Source organism: Nicotiana attenuata, chromosome 3 (genome assembly GCF_001879085.1).
Source record: "Nicotiana attenuata strain UT chromosome 3, NIATTr2, whole genome shotgun sequence".
Lineage (NCBI taxonomy): Eukaryota > Viridiplantae > Streptophyta > Magnoliopsida > Solanales > Solanaceae > Nicotiana > Nicotiana attenuata.
This window is the reverse complement of record NC_031991.1, coordinates 69,051,562-69,074,209: the sequence shown is the minus strand read 5'-3', so window position 1 is coordinate 69,074,209 and position 22,648 is coordinate 69,051,562. Positions and strand designations below refer to the sequence as shown.

At 37.7% G+C, this 22,648-nt stretch overlaps 1 protein-coding gene across 1 annotated transcript; it reads left to right on the top strand.

Moving 5' to 3' along the window:
* LOC109224034 (protein decapping 5-like) lies at nt 7,671-18,401 on the top strand. Its single transcript, XM_019388576.1, has 11 exons — nt 7,671-8,002; nt 11,392-11,492; nt 14,043-14,114; nt 14,197-15,102; nt 15,680-15,739; nt 15,832-15,897; nt 16,098-16,163; nt 16,582-16,653; nt 17,289-17,489; nt 17,611-17,715; nt 17,799-18,401. Exons 1-11 carry the CDS (start codon nt 7,858-7,860, stop codon nt 17,946-17,948), a joined length of 1,944 nt encoding a protein of 647 aa, XP_019244121.1. The 5' UTR covers nt 7,671-7,857; the 3' UTR covers nt 17,949-18,401.

Sequence of the window (22,648 nt, the reverse complement as noted above, 5' to 3'; positions counted from 1 at the left end):
ATCTGGCGCATTCTCCGTATTGAATCTGAACATGTCCATGAAATCGGACGTCATTCCTACCCAGCTTGCCCACTTCTTGGGGTTTTGGCTAATGTACCAAGATAGAGCATCACCTTTCAAATTTCTCATGAAGAGCTTCATGCGAATCTTTTCATCTCTTCCTACACCGACCAGCTTAGCACAGTATGTCCTCAAATGGACTCTGGGATCCCTTGAGCCATCAAACATCTCGAACTTAGGAGGTTTGTACCCCTCGGGAAGTTCGATGTCTTGATGAATGCAAAGGTCCTCATAATTCAACCCCTCAATACCTTTGTTTCCTTCAACGCCCTGGACTCGGCTAGTCAGTTTATTGAGCTCAGTGGCCAGGTTCTTGATGAGGGAGTCTTTGTCATTAGACTCTGGTGTGTTTGAAATGGGTTGAGTGTATTGTGGCATGGTTTCAACATAGATAGGGGTGTAGTGAGAATGATCATTTGGTGGTTCAGGAATGAGGAGCGGGGCGTTGTGACATGTGTTGCAATTTTGATGGGTAACGGGTTGCTTCTTTGGCTTCGGGATGTTCTGTGGAGGTATAGGATCTTGAGCTTTGGGAAAGTTGACGTTTGGGGTAGTGAGGGAGAATGACAAGCTTGCCAAGTTCCGAACTTGGTCCAGTTCTTCTTGAAATTTCAGTAACTTCTGTTCGAGTTGGGCGGCACTTTCTTTGGGAACCTGAATACCCTGAGGAACCTCTACCCTTTCAACTGAGTTCTCCTTCCTAACATTGTTCAAGTCTTCCATTTTTGCTTTGCTCTTGTTTCTGATAGGACTTGGAGGAGGAGGAGGTGGAGGGCCCTTAGATCTTGTGGAGTAGGATAATGATGCCAGAGTGCACGAACTAACCTTTTGGGGAGGGGAATAAAACAAAAGTAAAAACAAAAAGGTAATAAGTTAGTACGGATTCTGAGAAAAAATGTTGCAATATTTAAACACATAGTGCAAGAATATAAATCGTGTCCTAAATTGGGTGCCTCGTTGTGCCTGAGGTAGGCCTAGCGACAAGTTGTTTGGAGAACTTATAATGCTAAATGCCTCATTTTATTGATAAAAATAAGACGAATCCCAAAATGACGCTAAAATTGCATAAAGTAAAGTGTCACTAATGGCCATTGGCCTTATTACATTTTAAAGCGAAAAAGAAAAGAGACTCCTAACTACTTGGTCTCAAAAGGACCTTCCCCAGACTCGGCATCTTTAGCTCCATCGAACAGCTTCACCAGCTCACGCAGTCCCAGCACCAGATAAGCCCCAGCCAAATGTCCTCCTTCATTTCCCTCTGCATTTTGGCAATTCTCGATCCTCTGGATGAATTTCCCTTCCAGCTCTACCAAACCTCGCTCCAAATACCCTAGTCGCTTGTTGGCGCTGACAGCAATATCCTTCCATTTCTTGATTAACTTTTGATTTGCCTCTTGAATTTCCTGATGTTCACTCTCGCACTCCCTGATCCTCTTGCGTAGTTGGTTGTACTTAACCTGTATTTCAGCCCTCTCGTCGATGACCCTGTGACCTCGAACAGACCCAGGCTGTCCTAACCCAGCATGATTTTCTTCTAGCCAACCTGGATATTACGGGGCGTAACCGGCATGGTATCTGTCATGCTCTATGGAATCCTTTTCCAGTATGATCTTGATATTCCACATGTGTGGAGCTTGACATTTGTATGGGCTATCGTCGTCTTGGAAATTGGCCCTGAAATGACTCATCTTTTCGACCTTTGGTATGACCTGCTTCCTCCCCGCCAGCCTCACGACTCGGAGAGGGACATAGGGATAAGTTCCCCTCAGACCAATGAGTATAAGGAATGGAGCGTCCCGAGAGCGGATGATGAACTCTCCAGTAGGGAACCATTCTAACATCCACTGCACCTTGTCTTCTTTCAGATTTTCAAACAACTCTAACCATCCTCGAGCGTCTCCCGGCTGAGCAAACATGCTGGGCATATAGTTCATTCTCTTGGGATGGTGAAAGGCTAAATGATCGTTCCACGGCCTTCCTGGAAGCTCTTGACGGTATTGACCCCTTTGAAGATGTTCTATAAGCCCGAGTTGGAGTAGTAAGTTGCAATCCTCGAAGTGACTGGCCCCTCGTCGACAGTTCTCCAAGACTCGGTAGATCACAGCAACAATCATGGGCACTATGCTTAAAGGCTGCCGTCCAATCCCTTCCATTAATGTCTTGGTGACCATGGCTAGTCTGGTATGGATCCTAGCCTTCTTCATAAGAAACACTATCATTCCCAAAAAGCAGAACATAAAGACGAAGACCCTCCTGTGGATATGCCCCAATGATGTGAGGGCGAATTCGTCTGGGTAGGTGCGGTACGATTTACTATGGCCATACCTCTCATACAGATAGTCGAAAGGGATATAAGAATCATTCAAATAGGTCAAGTCTGGGTTTTTCTTCAGTCCCATCATCTTGAGGAAACCCCTACCCTTGCGGTTTTCTGGCATAAGCAAACCCGGAGTCTCCCAAGGGATACCAGCAAACCCTCCTATTTCTTCGAGCAATGGGGTCATTTCCAAGTCCCCAAATCGAAATATTGATCTATCACTGTCCTAGAATAAGGCCGCAGCCTCTATGATTTTGTTGTCAGGCTGGATTTCCAAAAGGGAGGTTAAGTCCCCAAATATTTGCGGACGAGAGTCCGGTCACTGGAATGAAGGTCTTCCCACCAACTTAACAACCTTGGGTGAATGTTTGTTACCATGCCAAATCTGGGGATTTCGTGCCTCATTTTCTGCAAAACAAAGTGTTAGACCCTTACCCCACCGGACTCGACTATTTGAACCAATAATTAGCAGAATGGCATTTAGTTCTCCAAATAAATGCATAGAATATGGTGTTGTCCGTTTGGGTTCCAAGGAAACCCAGTGGACTTTGGACAAGGCTATCTTAAAGAGTCATTATGTGGACAGCATATAACTGACTCGACTAGGTTTGACAGTGATGCATGCACAGTTAAATAGAATAGGGTTTTTATGGGGTATTAGATCGGTACCCTTGAGCGGACAACTCAAGAGGGAAAGGCACAGAACCGTCGACTGCACCGGTGATCGATTGATTTTATCGCAAATATGCCTTTGCCAAATTTAGGGGGTGATAATATTGCAAGAGCGCAACAACTCATTATAAGCGTTGCTATGGTATTTGTTTGGCACGAGTGGAATATGAGGTTGAAGATGAAATTACAAAAAAAATGAAACAAATTGTCACGTATTTTCACGTTCATAATGATTACAATAATTGCTCGAAAATTGCAAGGGTATTGAAGGAAAACAGTAAATGAAAGCGTTAAAGAAAGAAAAAGAAACAAAAAAGCCAAGTCAGTTTCGAATAAAGACATTAAATAAAGCAATAAATGAAAACCATAAAGTCACATATAACATGAAGTGGTAAAAGCCTAAAGAAGTCCCCAGATGAGTCGCCATGTTGTCGACGCTCCCTTTTTCTCGCGAAATCGGGTTTACGACATTTGGGAAGAGAACTCTATTCCCGTTTGGAAATTGGGTTTTTGGATTTGAAGAGTCGCCACCTAATGATTAAGTGCATTAGGACACCACGAGTTTTGAGTTGGAAAACCAGAGTTCGGGTAAGGGCTAGAAATTATCTCGAGGGGAAGGTGTTAGCCACCCCTCAAGATCCACTAGTGTGGTTCCCGGCCATGCTATGTTGTGACTTTAAATACAAACGAGCATACAAATAATTCCACATAAAGATTGCAAGTAGGTATGTATAATGGTTGACAAGCATGTTCGACATTAAGATCGAGGTGGTCTCACAACTTGTTTAAAGGAATGTCCAAGTGCAGAAAATTAAACAAAGAAGTGAGTGAACATAAATTTTAAAAGAATAGTGCAGGAATTTGAGGAAGAATTTGGTGACTGAAACGAAAGACAGAGTTTTATTGATAATACAATGTTACATAAAGGAAAGGGGTCCTAGGTTTGTAAAACACATGGATCATCCACACAACACCGGTAGCCAATCGTACGCATGGTGTTATCGCGTGATCATCATCTCCATGTCTACCCTTCCCACCCCGTTAAGGTGTTAAGCGCGGAATGGTATCATTACCTACTACATGCTATTACCCGTCCCACCTATCAGTCCTGGAGTCATTTGGGACTACTAATCCTAAAGGGGAGGGAGCTTGGCTTTTAAGAGTTTTAAAAGGATAAAAATCTAGGGCGACAGTCAAAACACATAATGCAATAAAGGGGAACAAGTAGCAATTAAGGGCTCAAACAGGCCTCCTCATTTTAAGAAACAAATTGTTTAGCATGTCTTACACATACTTGATTTGGTGTGAATTAAATTAGAGCGTAGGTGATGATAGGCTATAATTACGTATAAAAGTCGCTTATTACACTCTAATTTACTGCACTTTAATTGAGTTTGCGCTTTAATCGCTAGTGTTTTGCACTAACGGTGTGTTTTATGCCTTGTAGGAGTGATTCCAAGATATATAGATGTTATGGAATGAATTCAAGTGATTTGGAGCTTTGAAGTCAGAGTAAAAGCTCAATGAATTAAGCCGGGATCGTGTTCGGGGGTCAAATTTGATAATTAAGTACGAACGAAGACTCGAGGAGGCATGTTTTGCACTGTCTAGTAAAATAGACATAACCTTTTGCTCCAAACTCCATTTGGACTCCACAATATATGGTTGGAAAGCTAACTTAAAGGGCTACAACTTTCATGTTTTACGTTTTTCCAAATTTCAAACGGAACAGGGTGAAAAATGCTGTGGCAACCGTGACCGCAGAACTGACCGCGGCAGAAAATCAGAGAGCTTGTCTGGCCGCGGTCCTACCGCGTTTTGGCCGCGGCCGCGCCGCTCCACGCGTCAAAAAGAAGTCCTATTTCGTCCGGGACAAGGTTATTTCAGCCCTACACTATTCCAACTTGTATAAAAGGGGTCCTAAACCTATTTTGAAGGGAGGAGGACACACTTTTGACATAATTTAGACCTAATGAGGCTAAGGAGACCGGAGATTCGACCTAAGGAGTCATGAACACAATAGGAGCAAGGCGCGGAATTCTTCAACGAGTTTTTCCTTCTTCTTCCTATTTTTTTCATTGTTGGTTATGAATTTTAGTATTGTAGTTTTACATACTATTAAGAATAGCTAATTCGTTTTCTAGGGTTTTGATGGAACACGTTGGGGATGATCTGGTTGTTATATTAATATAGTTTTGAATTGGTTGTTTATCTCTATTTGTTCAACTACGTTTTGATTGTGGTTAATTGAAAGGATCCTCAATTAGCCGTTCCTATTTATTATGTATCTGCTTGAGAGAGAGTGTATATTTAGGTAGTTGTTTGAACAACATCACTCCCGGAGTATAGGCGAGAGTCATAACCGAGGGTTTAGAGGTTGGATTAGAGATAACGATACCTCGGGCGCGATCTATGTGAACTGTAATGTGAATCTAGCTAGCGTAGCTTGAGAGAGTGCGTCTAGTAAATTATCATAATTGCTTGAGAGAGATTTATGATAGCTGGGGAGTTCATGATTGATAGAGGCAACTAAGTCAAAGCTATAAGAAACATACAACTAATGAAATCAACAATTGGGGAAATCATAACTCTAGACCTCCTTAATTTAGTCTCCAAACCTTTGTCTCGTTAGTTGATAATTTTACCGTTTTATAGTATTTGTTGGTTAATTAGTTAGATATAAAAATCTTAATATTATAATTAGAAATTGTTCAAATTTGTCTTCTTTGCGATATTGAACAATTCCAGCGAAACCTTAGTTCTCTGTGGGATTCGACTCCGGACTTTTAGACCGGTTTATATTTGCAGCGACCGCTTATCCTTTTTAGGACTAGAGTTGGGCGTGATCAAATTAGGATTATATTTAATTAGTATTTAATTGAATACTAGTTTAATTAAATAGTATTTTTTTTAAAGATTGGACTTTTCCCGACGATGGATCTATTAGACAATTTTCTTGAGGGATTTAAGTCTAAAGAAAAAAACAAAAAGATTTTCTTTGTAGGTAGTGTAATAATTCCCCCTTGGTTTTTCTTTGTGTCGCGGTTCTTTTCCAAGGGTTTTATTTGAACCGGGTGTAGTTAGTTTTTTTTTTGGGAGTAGGAGCCATTGTGTTGTGTTTTGAATTGAAGCAATATCTCTTGACTTGGTTATGCCTTGAGAATAGTGAGTACTTTGGCTGTGACGCTTAGGCTCAGTTTTTGACTCTTGCATAAGTACCTTAAATTGTATGATTTTAAATTTGCTTAACTGCTTTGACTAGAGTGTCTATGAATCCAATCCTGAGTGAGTTATGTGCCATGTGTGTGTAAGGTTTTGCGTTATTCAGTGCATTGCATTTGATGCCTAGAACTTGCCCTGTGTGTTTGCAAAGCGAAATAGTAGTTTTGTTCAGTCTTGGAAGTGATATAGGCGTTTTCTTGTTGAGCCAGATATGTATATTTNCAAATATAATCCGGTCTAAAAGTCCGGAGTCGAATCCCACAGAAAACTAAGGCTTAGTTGTATCTGTTTAATATCACCAAGAAGACAAGATTGAACAATTTTCTAAATTATAAAGATTGCGACTAAAACTGAAAATAAATAAACAACTGAAAACTAACTATGCTTGAATTGTAAACAGTTGCAATAAAGGTCTAAGGTAATGGTTTCTCCCGTTGTTGATTTCCTTGGTTGCATATTTCTTATAGTTGTGACTTAGTTGCCTCTATCAATCATGAACTCTCCAGCTATCATTGGGGTTTTCGGGTTTTCAGGTTTTTTGTTACTTACATATTTTTTCAATCTTACTTTGTTAAATTGTGATAAGTAAATATCTATTTAGTAAAAATATAAAAAAAAAATTGACAAACATATTATCGATAAAATATTCTTATCGGAGAATACTATTAGTAACACATAATAATTATTTTTTTAGTCGCCTGATAATAATTTCTCGTTGATATCACTTTCAGGTTAACCAAATTTAGTAATTAAACATAAAAATCAATGTGATGCCTAAATATTAATAACCACTTAACATTCAAAAAAGATATAAGAATTCAATAGATCTTAACATGTGTTATGAATATGGAAGAACAAAGAGATAGACGCATTTCAGTAACACTTGATAAGAAAGTGATCATACAACCCATTACTTAAGGTCAGTAAATATGGAGCACTTCATATTCTATTAAAATTTATATCCCGCAATAGAATCCCAAATATTTCTAGACATTTTTAAAGAAAATTCTGTATAAAATCCTAAAAATATATATAAAAATTATATATTTATATATCGGGTTGGTTCGAGTTTTTTTTACTCAATACCAAACCAAGTCAGATTTTTTAATCGATTTGATTTGACTTTTCAATTTGGTTCAATTCGGTTGTACACCCCATATAGAGGTATGACGTACTCCGTTGTCTATGTCCCATTTCATAATAATAGAGTAGATGAATAGCCAAGGTCCTTAAAAAAAGGAAAAAAAAAAGTATATCCAATTCCTACGTGGGAATGGACCCATTTTGTGCACTAGAATACAGAAAAAAGGAATAAACCAAAAGAAAAAACAATAATAATAATAATAATAATAAAAAGAGGACTATTAAATGGAGAGGGAAAAACAGTTCAGTGCATACATACACTAGGCAGAAGGCAGAAACAGCTTCGTTCCTCGTTGTTGACAAGTAACACCTAAAACAAAAAACGGGAAGCGGTTTCATCTGGATTCTTCTTCCTCATTCCGATTCTTGTAATCTCTTCTTTTTTCCTCCGCTATAAATTCTTCGTTAACTATCCCTTAGGGTTTCACACAACTCAAACAACAATGGCAGCGGCGACAGTGACCGCGGCCAAGACGGCCGACTCCTACATTGGGAGTCTCATTTGTTTGGTTTCAAAATCCGATATTCGTTATGAAGGTTTTCTTTTTCATCTCGACTCTCACGATTCCACCATTGGTCTTCGTAACGGTATACTACTTTTTTGCTCTCCTTCTCTTACTCTGATACTGATTTTTGTTCTTTTTTTTTTTTGGTTGTATCTGTGTCTTTTTTTAACGTTGTGTTTGTTATCTATGCCAATTCTTAGCGGTTTCGTGGTTTTCTTGTCTCGATTTTTAAACTACTGAGAAAGAATCATTCTCTTGTTAATTTGAAATTCTGTAGCGATTGTAGTGTGCATGTGTGTTATGTGAGTTCTGGTGATCAGCATTAGTAAATTGAATCCTTTTCTTATAGCTAGTATTACTGTTGTTATCAGTTATCATATTTTTTTCTGTTATAATTGAAGTTCTGTTCCAGAGGATATTGAAAGAAGGAAAAAAGATGTAAATTTTCCAAGAAAAGAAAAAATAAAGATTAAAACTTTTGAAATTATATGATAAAATATCCAATCACATGGACTGTACCAAAAGAAAATCAATCACATGGACTGTTCCAAAAGAAAATCACTCACATGGTTTTAAAGATTGGGGATGTAAGTCATCTAGTGTTGGGGAGGGAAAAGATAGGAAAATCGTATGAAGTGGAAAATGGAAAGCAGATAGCATTCAATCAAGGGGAGAGAGAGTAGGAGGGAAAAGGTTTCTATGGATTGCGCTTCGCAAAAAGAAAGATGACATGCAATGACAGTTCATTGCACTTCTCTTTCTCACTACTTTGTTAGGGCATATCCATGTATAGTACTTTGCATAAAAGAAGAGATTCAATGGAGCAAAGAGATAGGGAATGGGTCGTGGAAAGTTCCATAAACTATTCTTTCTCACTACTTTGTTAGGGCATGTGTAAAACATAACAGCACCAAGCAACATGATAGAGCTGCCACTTATAAACTAATTAAGAATCTTCAGAAGTTTAATGACACCGTAGGAATTCACCAAATTAGGAAGCAAACATCTTAGTAGGATATTCAATTATACCAAATGCAGCGGTATTCAATACCGGGAGTAACTTTGAGATGCATACATGTAATAGGATCATAGAGTCTACAACCTGCATCTCCTTTTCGAGCAAGATTCGTTATGTTGCCAATTTTTCTTTTGTCTTCTTCTACCATCGCAGTCCACATCCTTGTTTTGTCTGTGATTTGTGAATTTGGAAGCGGAGGTTGTCACGTAGATCAGAAGATCATGTTTGACTTGAAAGAAAGTGACATCTATAATTATTTTGAAATAAAGCATCTCTAATTATTACACAATTGGTAAACTGGAAATGTTAACTTTGTTTGAACATATATTAGACCAGGATTTTGCACACCATTCGAGACCAGCTTTGTGAATGCTTCTTTCCATCCATATAATGCACCATCTTTTACTGATATATATGCTTTACAATTTATTTTCTTCTGTGGTAGGTCTACTTGCTTTGACAAATCTGTTTTATTACTTCTATCCCATTTTGAATAACTGCTTTGAAGAGCCAAACAGTTCTTGCTTTTACCAAGACTGACTCATTTTTTTTCCAAATATTTCCAATTATTTAAGAGCATGGTTTAAACTATTCATTATTTAGCTGTAAACTTGAACTTCCATTCTCAAATAATGAATGAATCATCGTCCATAATTTACTTGTATATTTGATTATTAGATCCTTTTATGGTTCCTCAATACTTTGAATAACACCATTCATTCTGGGATGGAGGGAATAACATTTTCTAGAATTCTGTTCCTAAATAAGCTCATCTTAAGTTCTAGACAAGTTGGATTTTTGGTTACACTAAGGCTGGTATCTAAATGGAGAACAATAGAGGGGTGGGCCCATTATCCCCGGTTTCAAAGTCTGCAGTTGGTCCCAAGGGTTGGCCCCAGATGGATTTCTCGGTCATAAAAAAAGTGAATTTTTGGTTACTTCTATATATTTTTCAATATGTATATTGTGATTCGTGGTTAACTGAGTATTTATAGTTATCTAAGTCCATATTTAGAAACTAACTATGCATTTTCTCCTGATCATTTGGAAAATCCCGGAAGTCGTATTAGCTGATTTTTTTTGGAGAAAGGTTCTATGATATAATGTTAATTTGGAAATTGGCAAAGACATTTAAATTTAGTCATAAAAGTTTGCATCTAAAAGACTACTTGTAACATAGGGCAGAAAAAAGAAGTGAATGAAATGGCATATGATGTTCTTATGCTGCTTATAATCATATGAAGCATTTTATGGGACAAACCTCCCCATGATGTAAAACTAGGCCATCTATGTATTGGGTACTGGACGTGTTAGTATAGCCTCATATTAGGTGAATTACTTCTTCATGAAATTCACCACTGAAGTTTCGAACTTCCAAGAAATAAATCTTTTTCAAGATTCAACCATAAAAGGGTGGTGGTTTGGGTGGCGTTGGTTTGGTCATGCAGATTAAATGGAAGATCTTAAGGGTAACAATGGCGTGGTCTAGTGGTCAACAAAGTGGATGAAAACCATGGAGACCGAGTTTCAAATCTCAGCAGAGACAAAAAATACTATGTGATTTTACACATGCATAAGTCTTGGTAGGCAGAGTTACTCGGTACCATATTGATGGAAAGTAGCATGGACTTGGTGGAGTAGTCGAGGTGCTCTTAAGTCGGCCCCAACACTGCTTTTATAACAAAAAAATATGGAAAGGCTTATGGAACTTCTGTAGCCATCTGAGCATCGTTACACCCTAAATTCTGCATGATTCATGTATGCATAGGCGAATATGTACAAACATGCATGCCTAAGCAAAATGATTTGCGTGGTTGGTAAATGCTATTATAAAAAATAGTCATGATGTATTTTTTTCAAAAAATTGTAATGCGAGATTTTGAATCCTGGTGACTGATTGGTCTGTCATTGAATCGATATCTAATATGAGGTGCAGTCAATAAATGTAACTTAGAAAGTGTGAGCTCTTTTGGATTTTTGTATCTCTGCCAGTCTCCTTAGTAAGTGCTTAAAAGGAAGAATATTTGGATTCAGTTAATGAAGCTTCCAGTTGCTTTTAAGGCATGTCGACGAATTCAAAATCGAGTATGGTTAGAAATGAATGATAACTTCTAGAACTACTGTTTGGAAATAAAGCTCTCTCTTTATGTAAAGAAATTACAAATTTTCTACTACAGGCAACCCAAAAAAGCGAATCTTTTACTTACTGATCTCCATTTTGTCAAGCAATATGATGATTTTGTAGTTCCTGTATTTTGTTTGTTGCCAATCTACTATTGTGATATTTTAAATGTATCTAGTGTTATTCCTATTGATAGCAACTCAGTTGTTTGGCCAGCTTTATGTATTAGTATGGATTGGTTCTGGAGGCATAGAACATTGTTCTCATGTCAAATTTTTTGCTTCGTATCATGTAGACTTTTGACGCTTAAATAATCTATATCTGGCTGCAGTGAAATCTTTTGGGACAGAAGGACGAAGAACTGATGGACCTCAGGTCTCTCCGAGTGACAAAGTCTATGAGTTCATATTCTTCCGAGGTAGTGATATAAAGGTTAGCTCTACTTGTGTCTTTTACCTTTCTTACTTGACTACTAGGGTTTTTGAGGTGAATGGACTGTCTTCAAACAGTTTAGGATGTTGTGAAGCTGTTCTGATGGTTCGAATTGGCTTACTTGTTTTGTACCTTGTGCTTTCTATTACGATAAAAGACAGTTTTCCGTGTCTTCATCAGCCATTGATCATTCTATGAATAAAACTTGCTTTGAGGTGTAAAACATTGTTAGTTTTTTGTTCCATGAGAGAGCTGCTTTCAATATTCGCTTTGGTTTTTACTGGTTTTATTAATTTTTACTGTTTATTGGGTGATTAGCCAAGAAAACCGTTTTGCTTTATGCCCTCAAGACGAATATTTTATATATTTTATATATATGGTAAAGATTTTGACGAATTTGGTAATCTTATGATCCTCGTGATTTGAACCTCTTATCTTTCAGTTTGCTTGGTTGACGTTCCTTCACCCTATGCTTAAATTCTTTTCCCCGGATAAGTCAAATAGTTTTAGAGGAGATATACACCAGGATGGTGTTAGCTATACAAAATAGTTTAGTATAAATTTGGTTTTCGAATGTGGTGAGTAAAGAAGGTCTTGTCAAGCACTTGAAACTGCTGTTTTGTATGTTCATATCTCTATCCTGTTTTCTTCAAGTGCCACTTCCTGCATGCATTGTTGAGGATGTACCTTTGAGCTTGTCAAGAGACTAATTATTAGAAATACATGCAAGATTACCACCAGCTTGTATTAAGCCGAAACCACTAGTTTTCGTATAACTTTTTTTCCCTCTTTTTTAATCTGTGTTATTCTGGATTACAAGTTTTGGTTACTATATGCAGTTGTAGTACCAGCTGCTGTTGAGATAAAAACACTAGCTTTCATAGGAATATCTTGTGCTATCTTCGCGATTGTTAATTTAGTTATGCAGTAGTTAAAGGTATTCAAGAGAAATTTTGCATGACAAATCCTTACGTCCCTTTGTTATTCTTCTGCAGTTTTACATTCTCGTTCCAGTTGCCAGTTTTTACTGGCGCTTTTCCAAATTTCATGTTCATAGTTAACGATTTGCGTGCTTCTGATACTATTTCACTATCAAACTAAGCCTACTGATTCCCCTTGTCACTTCTTAAAATGCAACTCGTTTTAGAGGCATGAGACCTCTATAACCAGGGGTAGGGCAGGGTAGAGGGTATTGATGAAGTTGTGGTATATGCTATCCTTTTGAGAACTTTATGAGTTTGATTTGAAAATCATCACGTAGAAAGTTAAGCTCCATGACAATCAATTTTATTAATTTTGGGTTCGGAACTGTGTAATGTTTTGTGTCATTAGCTTTATGTATGCTCTCCAGTGAACAGCTTTGTAGGATGTTAACTTTAAGTTCTCATTTCTCAATAAAATTTATACTTCAGCTACACCTTAAAAGGTTGGTGGTTTAGGAGGCTATTATGAGATACTAAGGAGTACTGCTAGACAAAAGCATAACATTATGATAAGGAATAAAATTTCCAGCATAAGAAATACACAAGGACCTACAGATCAAACTAACTAGCACTGGAAAAAAGGATTTGAGAGGTGGTTAACCAGAAAGAAGAAAAAGATTATGCCATTATGGTTAGGAGAAGTAGGTATTAGAAGGTGATAGTTGTTCTATGAAGCGTGTTTCTCTTTTTTGGATGGAAAGCTCAAAATGTCAGAGACTGATATTGATAGTTCTGCTGTTGTCATATGCTTCTACGAATTGCCAGCTTGGAACTCCAACATTGGTCCTAAGCCCCTATATTGACTATGTTCAGGAGTTCAGCAGTCGGTCAGCCTATGTTCAAGAATAGCTAGCTAAGTTGATGAGAATCCAGTATTGCTGAACATGTTACGATCTAATCCTCGTACATACAACATATAACTTAAATGTATTCTTTTTAATATAGACCTCGGAGACCCATAAGAGCAGTATGGTTCATGAAAGATTCCTCTTAATAAGCCCATACTGTAGCAAGGATTGTATGCCTGAATTGGAAAAAGGGGAGGGAAAGTGCTCAGCTTTCTCTTCTTCTTTCCTTCTTTCATCTAAGCTGCATGGTAACATATGTTTCCATTCAGGGCTCCAATGGTAAGAAAGAAAGAGATCTTCCTGGTTGTTACATCAGGTGGACGCTGAAAGTGGTATTGAAAGGCAGGCATCGAGTGGGTGATATTTGGGTTTGTTATCAGTGTTGGTGAACATAACATCCTGTATATATCGTTTTTTAATCTACCCACAATTTGGTTTTGTAAGAGGAAGACGTGATAGAAAAGATATTATTTGCAATGTTTATGTGAAACTTATGGCTCGGAATAGGGAAGAAGTCTGAAGGAGGAAAAAAGTGACTTCTTGTTTTCAGTTGGCTGAAATGAAATTTGAATTCTCTGGAAGAGCTTGAAGGTTTCATTGATGAAAATTCGATTGAATCAACAATAGCTATATGCTTTACTATAAAGATTTCTTTCTTTTCTTCTGAGAACATGATCTCATTCTGAATCTCTCTTTCCCTTTTGTCTTGAGTTTCCCAGGATCTGCAGGTTATATCTTCTCCACCACCTCAAAGTACATCAGCTGTTCCCGATGATCCTGCGATAATACGGGTATATTCATCTCTATGCGGATTAGTTGTTCTGATTACATCATGGAGACTTGTCTAACCTTGTGCATGTGAATTCTTTGCAGTCTCATTTTCCTCAACCCACACCTACAACTATGGCCTCAACATCTCCTAGTGCTGCAACAGTAGCAAATGTTAGTACCAGTGCACAACCCATTCTCCCTGTTACACCTTTCCAGTTGAATCTGGCCCGTGACCCATTGACATCAAGTTCTAGCCTTTCGGGCTCATCGCTCCCTCCTCCACCTGTAAATATCAGTCGACCTGCTGTGCCTAATTATTGGCCAACATTAATTGGGTCCTCAGGAGGAGTTTCTCATTTTCAACAGCACTGTTTTCCCCCGCCGCCACAGAGTTTGGTGGCCTCACTCCCCCCGGTTCAGCAGCAAGTGCAGTACCAAAATGTAAATGCATCTGTAGCTGGAGTATCCAGCTTTTCTGGACACCATCACCCTTTGCTGCTGACTGGTACTACCAGCTCCCCAAATACACTGCCTCCCTTGCTGCCAACACCATCTGTTCAATCCAATCCCGGGCAGTTTGCTAAACTGGTGTCTAATTTGTCGTCTATTCCAATGCCAAATAATGGATCTAGTGCTCTTTCAAGTTTGGCAGTGGATCCTGGCCCAAAAATGGCATCTCCTTTGCCAGAAGTACTTAATGCTACTCCGGCTCCGGTAACTAATGCTACTCCGGCTCCGGTAACTAATGAATCGAGTTCAGTTGATCTGACAATCTCTCAAACTGTAACATCTAGTGGAGAGACAACAGGTGTATCTTTCAGCAAGCAGTCAAAACTATCTCCCATGACAATTGAGGAACAGTCAGGACTGAAACAATCCTCTTCGTATCAGTCACTGCAGACCACGCATATCAATGCAAAGACTGCTCAAGCATCAGTAGTGGTACCTCTGCCATCAGATAGCACAGAAAAAACCATGGAGTCATTGCCGAAATCCACAACTAAAACTGTATGTCCACTCTTTCTTCCCTCAGTTCCTGCTTTGTTCTTCCTCATATGATATGATGTGGCCACTTATAGTAGACAGATGAGCTGATATCATCTCTTTCCCTATTATTAAATTATGTTTCGCGTGCAAACCATATTTTGTTCCTTGTCAATAATCAGTTAAATCATAACTATTGCTGATCAGAAAACAACCAAGTTTATTATTGTTGCTTGCAGTTACTTGTAAACTACATTAAGGTTAAAAAAAATGAAAGTAGCAAATAATAACCAAAATTGTTCTTCGATACTATGAAATTCAACATGTAAGCATCTTCCTTGCTTCGTACTTTAACACTTAAAAAAAGTTTGACCCTCAGGTTAGTGCATATAATAAGCCATAAGCTGACTCCTTTCATGGAGGGAGATTCTATTATGTGTTTCTGTGCTTGAAAACTCCCCCTTTTCTCTTTCTTCACCCTCTTTCCCTCTTCTAATTGCTTCGATCACATTGTCTTGAAATAACACTAGTCAATATTCTTTTACTTCTTTCGGTGCTTGACAACACCCTCTTTATCTTTTTTCCTACCTTCTCCTTCTAGTCGCATGGATCTACTTCATCTCATCATTATAAAGGTCAGTTTGCTCGGGGAAGAGATCAGGTAATTCTCTCTTTTGTTTCCATTTTCATTTCACACATATCGCATATCTCTATTAGTGATATGTGTCTTATAGGACGTTTTTATGCATTCAGGCTCATCGAGACCCTGCATCCACTAATCTTAGTTATAGAGGCCGTGCACGAGGAAGGGGATATGTGGTAACTTAAAAAACTTGTTTGACTTCTTTGAATTGCTAGTTTAAACTGGTGTTTTGGCCTGTTTTTAATAGAGATGCCAACCTGCGGGTGGTAGACAAACTCCATTTCTGTCTCACTTTCCTTGGTGCCAAGCCAAAAAGAGAGTTCAAGGTTTTCTATACTCTGAAGTGACTTTTGCTCTTTCTTGTAATTCGTTTCAGGCAAATGGAGTTTCTTTATCCGTACATCAAAGCTCAAGAAACCAGGCGGTTGGAAGAGGAAATGAGGTAAAGTTTATTAGGTTTAGAACATGTCTGTTTTTTCATTACTACCATACTTTACATGCATTTTGGCTAACTAGTAGTGAACCATCTGATGACTTACTCTTAATTGTAAGGTAAGTAACATAAGTGATTATTACTTTTTCCCCTCTCAGCTTGTTGGGGCTGCTTTACTTCCTCATCAGAGTAGAGGAAGAGGGTTAGTCCAGTTGGATATGTTTCTGTCTTCTCCTTGTTTATTATCTTATCCCATTTCTTCAGATAAAATGCCTCTTTGTTTTAGGTTTTCCTTTTTGATGGTCAAAGTTCTCTACTTGTATTGTCTTGCGTGGCCTATTTCTGTTCTCTTTTTAAATTTTCAGAGTTGTCTACTTGTCTTCGCCTTATTGTGCATATGACATCCTCCTTTTTCCCCTTTCCACAGTTCCCCCTAAATGGTGTTCCTTTGCGCAATCATGGCGATGCTGGAAGTCATATTCGGGGACGTGGAGCTAAGGTGACCATTGTTTGAGGAATTCATCTCATTGAGTATTCTTGACTAGACCTTTTATTAAAGAAAAATATTGAGTAGACATGCTATCCTTGAGGAGCCCTGGTAGCGATACTTTCTGGACTTCATTTTCAAGTTTTACTGCATGGAACAACTTAAGCCTTATGCAATTCTGTTATGTCAAATTTCCTTATTTTGATGTACCCGCCTGTTTAATCCACTTCTCTTGGTCCAAAATTTCATTCTTGTCTCACATGTACATTTTCTATTTTCTACCATGGTTACGTTCAAAGTATCACTATAGATTCTTGTCACATATGATAACTAATTGTGGCAAGTTTTATGATTTCCCTTCTTCCATATATTGTTATTGTGAAACACTTGTTTGCTCGCTCCTTTTCAAATCTATTTGCTTTCCTTATAAACAACACATAGCTTATTTGGATACATATCCTGTTTCTTCTTAAAGCCTACAGTTCAGCCCCACCCCTCTCCTTAGCGGAGATTCCTTTTTTCTTTCAAATCTTTTGCAAATAGGAAAAGGTGAGCGCTTAGTATTGCTCTCTTCCTTGATTATTTTCTTGTTCGTTTGTTAACAATATAGTCTCACATCTTTACCCAGTATAACTTTTGTTTTTCAGATTCAGCATCCCCGTGTCAAAACAAGATTTAAGGAGGATTTTGATTTTGAGGCGATGAATGAAAAGTTCAATAAGGAAGAGGTGTGGGACTTACTCGGTAAAAATAACAAAGCTGAATCAGATGACGGAAATGAGGATGACAAAGAGATGGATGGTGTTAAGGGTGAAGCCAGAGAAGCACATGTAAGAGAAGATAGCAAGGTAAGCTGGTGGAAATTCACACAAGTTAATTTATAAGTTGTCTAAGGTTTCTTATCCATGCATGCTCTGTGCACGTGGCTTTTCTGTCTGGTTATTTATTAACTTCCTATTTATTCTGCAGCCCGTTTACAGTAAGGATGACTTCTTTGATTCTCTTTCTTGTGATGCACTTGATCATGATTCTGGGAAAGTGAAGCTCTCTGAACAAAGGAAAAAAGATGCTGAGGTAATGACCTCATTCTTTGGCCCACATGATTATAAATGCTTATCATTTTTCATTCCATTAAGCAACTTGTTAATGTGTCCCAGACATTTGGAGAGATCCCAAAACCTCAACGAGGTCATGGACAGGGACCACGCTGGGCTGGGGCATCTCAAGGCTCATATCGTGGCAGAGGACATGGCACTACACGAGGTGGTCGCGGTCGTGGAAGAGCAGTTTGGGGCCGTGTCAGTTAATATGAGCTTCCATGTTGCTGCTGCAGGTGGCAGGTCCTCAGATGTAAAACCACCCTGCAATACCTAGTTGTGCGACAACTTTTGGTCGCGTTTAATTCAATATTATGGTTTAGTAAAATAAATATGGTCGAAAGATAGACTTCTATTCGACAGACTTTTATTTTATTATGGTAAGAACTATTTAAAGCTGTAGGACTCTGGTAATCATAGAAGTATGTGATCAGCGGTAAATGGTCAGCTGATACCATAACTTCTTGAGAAGAGGAAGACACAGCTGTTCTTCTACCCTTTTTACGAATAAAAGGGGAAAATAAATAAACAGTTAGAGCTGCATGAGAAACTGACTGGTGATCGGTTGTTGCATGAGGAGGGAGACCTAGTTGGACTTTGGCTACTTAATTACAATAAATTTGAAAGATGTTAGCATAACAATTTACTTCCAGATGATGACGATACTGGATGTGACCATATTTCTTTCTTTTAGTGGAACATTACAGATTTTTCTATAATTTACAAAAGAAATAACTCTAAGTTTGTTTGCAAAAAGAGCTCAAGAAACAAAGTTTTCAAAAACTCAAAAGAATTAAATTTTGCCATATCTTTTAAACAATTCTTAATATCCTGTGTAGACAAGAACTTTAAAGAGCCATTTCCTCTTTGACATGTTCCTTCCAACTTGGCAAGTTAGAGAGCTTACGGCCAGATAGTAGGGATTTGTGAAGATTGGTTTGCTTTCTTCTCGACAATCGTCACTTTTAATTAGCTTTTTCCCTTTTAAACAGAAAAAGCAGTTCATATTATATTAATAAGATCCATGTAGAATATTAAAACTAGTATGTTCTTTTTGTTTCTTCTTGGTGGATTAGAATATAAGAGAAAGCATCACTATTATAATATGATTGTGTTGGCTTAATTAATTTATACGAACGTCACTCTCTCCCTCTCAAGCATCTTTTCTCCACTGATGAAAAATTACTATATGCAGAAAAGTTTATAATCAAATCGAAGAGACAAGTAGGACAACATTTAATTAAAAAGGTTGTCTAAATTAGTGAAGATAAACAGCATATAATTACTACAGCAAATGGCTTGTACCCTTTGTACTTAAAGATCTCTAGGTTAATTTTTCGACAAAAAAAAAAAAAAAAACTATCCAAATGCCACTGAGATTCATATTTAAAGCTAAAGTCCTGTGATTAAAGAACAATAAATGAAATTATGCAAATCAGGTTTTATTACAAAAATGTTGAATGGAGATAAATTATACTACAGTTTCGAAAGACAAGCCATGGTATGTAGGTCACTCTCAATTTCGATTGTCTACGAAAATGTTACAAAATTCTCATAAGAAGTTAAACATACAGTAGATAAAATTCTTAGATCCATCGCAAAAGACAAGCCACTTTATCTAAGGTCATTTTCAAAGTGAGTGTTTTCATAAGAATAATAACAACTGTAGGTGTATTTAAAAAGTTTTTCTTTATGTCAAAATAAATGGCGAGCCTGGAACCAAGGAAAAAAGAAATGGTGAAAGAGGACAAAGGAGTAAGAACCAAAAACACAGAACCACAGTTTACTGACGATGTTGCTGTTTTTCTCTCGTCACTCCACTTGTTTTTATAAGGACAAGAGTGATGCGTGATGCCCCCACTCCCACTACACTCCAACCGACGTTGCCGTCGTTGATAAAGGTAAAAATTTATTTGCATCAAATATTTATATTAGAATCGATCGTAAGGAATTTTTAATTTAACTTAATATTTTAAAGTTAAATTATTTAATTTAGTATAAACATCGAGTTTCATAAAATATTTATTACGAACAAGTTTAAATTGTAGTCATTGACCTATAAAAAAAAAAAACATTTCCCCGGTCAAAATGCACTACATATAAATGTCCAAACCATAATATATAGGTCGAAATTTTACCAAAGAGGGTGTGCAATCCTCTAGTTACATTGAACTTGTCACAACATTTTACACGCTTAAATGCAGTACTTCTAATACTTTCCTCTCATTCGTTAAATGGCAAATAATTGTCTTAACGTCATATATAGTATTGACATTGTTGTGTATCTTTTTACTTTAAACTTCATTTCCACGAAAACAAATGTTGCATGATCAATGTAGAACATCATTTTCATGTATTATGTATTGAACGATTGAGAGCCTCTTAAAAGCTAATACCATGATATCTACATGAGTAAATGCTTTATGTTCACGTTAAACCCCATGTTGTATCCGAGTCTATCAAATCTCTAGTAATCTTTTTCACCTTAAATGGTAAAAGTACACATACACACACAAATATTAGTTTGGGCACAGAACAGAAGTTTGGTGCATAAATTGGACTAAATTAAAGCTATTAAACCCAGTAATTATGGTAAGCTTTACAAATAGCCTAATGTTTTTCCATTTGCAGTATTAAAACATATTAAGTTATAACAACTAGAACTTTCATTTCATATATGTAAGAGAAAAGACACATGAGATTATCAATTAATAACCACCCAAAGGGAAAGGAGGGAGAATTAGAGTATTCCAGATTATAACCCCTCCATTTCTCGAAAGATTTTAAGTTATATATGTACAGATAGGGGTGTCAAAATGGTTAAAGAAAATAATTATGTCAAAATCAAGCTAGATCTGCCATGGACATGGAGGCAGGATCAAGCTACATCTGCCATGGACATGGAGGTAAGATCTAGTGAGAAGAGAGGAAATGCAGAAAGTAAAGTAGAGGATCGAAGAGAGAGAAACATTGTATATCTTTTCTTTCTCACATTACTGCATTGTACTAGAGTATGGTTTATATATACAAAACTACTAATTTGTCTTAACTAATTAACTAATAGAGTCACCTAGAAGTTTACATGTTAAATAGCACAATGTACAAGTACCCTCAACTAGACTTTACATCTCTACACTCCCCCTCAAGTTGAGAATAAAAAATATTTTTCATTCCCAACTTGGACAACAAAAAAGCATGCTGCTGATGCCCAAGAGGCTTTGTCAAAATGTCTGCTGGTTGTTGTTGACTTGGTATGTGAGAAGTTTCAATCAGCCCCTCTTGTATATTTTCTCTTATGAAGTGACAGTCTATTTCGATGTGTTTTGTTCTCTCATGATACATAGGATTAGCTTTGTTATTGCAGAACAACTTCATTGGCAACTTCACATCCATTCTTAATTCTTTCAGCAAGCCATTAAGCCAAACCAACTCTGTCACTATATATGCCATGCTTCTATATTCTGCTTCAGCAGAACTTCTAGAGATAGTGCTCTGTTTCTTAGCTTTCCAAGAGATCAATGAATCGCCTAGATTAATACAGTAGCCAATCACAGATTTCCTTGTCATGGGATAAGATGCCCAATCAGAGTCACAGTAAGCTTCAATCTGTTGTGTCCCTTTGCTTGACATGAGGATTCCTAGACCTGGTTGTCTCTTTATGTATCTGACTATATGTAGAGCTGCCTCATAATGGGATCTCTTAGGTGCATGCATGAATTGACTTAGGCATTGAACTGCATAAGAGATGTCTGGTCTACATATTGTGAGGTATAAAAGTTTTCCGATTAACCTTTGAAAACTCCCCCTGTCTTCCAGTATTTCATCAGAGGTGTCAGCATTTATACTTTTGTCAAATTCTGTACGTTTGAGCTACATATTCTGCTCCATAGGTGTATCTTTAGGATTTGAACCTGCTAATCCCACATCTGAGATCAGTTCAAGTGCATATTTCCTTTGTGACATCAGTATTCCCTCTTTAGACCTTGCAAACTCTATCCCTAGGAAGTATCTTAACTCTCCTAGGTCTTTTAACTTGAACTTCTGGTGTAATGCAGCCTTTGCATTCTGAATCTCCTCTAGAACATTTCCTGTTACAAGTAAATCATCTACATATACTAGCACAAGCACAAACTTATATTTGTCAGCCTTGGTAAATAGTGAATAATCATGTTTGCTTTTAGTAAAACCAGATTCTTTGAGAGCTTAAGTTAGTTTCAAATTCCATTGCCTAGATGCCTGTTTTAGACCATATAAGGACTTTAGTAGCCTACATATGCTATGCTTCCCCTGGCTACTAAAGCCTTGGGGCAGGGACATGTAGACCTCTTCCTCAAGATCACCATTGAGGAAGGCATTATGAACATCCATTTGAAGGACAGACCAGCCCTTAAGGGTTGCAGTAGCAACTACAGTCCTGACAGTAGTTAACTTGGCCACGGGGGAGAAGGTATCATGGAAATCCAGACCTTCTTGTTGTGTGTAGCCCTTAGCAACTAGTTTGGCTTTGAACCTTTCTACTGAACCATCTGCATTATATTTAATTTTGTACACCCATTTGCACACAATGAGGACCTCACTAGAAGGTAGATCCTCTACTTCCCATGTGTGGTTTTGCTCAAGAGCCTCAATTTCCAATTGCATGGCTTTAACCACCTAGCATCCTTACTAGCTTGAGAGAAAAAGGAGGGTTCAGTATCAGAAGAAAAAGAAGCAAAGAATGACCTAAAATGTGAGGGTAGGTGGGAATAGGAAAAAAATTGTTGAATAGGATAGGAAGAAGAAGAAGAAGAAGTAGTGGGTAAGGGAGGATGTACATAATCAGTCAACCAGATAGAAGGTCTGGTGACCCTCTTCTAGGTTGATCAAGAGTGGTAGTGATAGGAGTAACAGAGGTAGGAGAAGGGATAGGA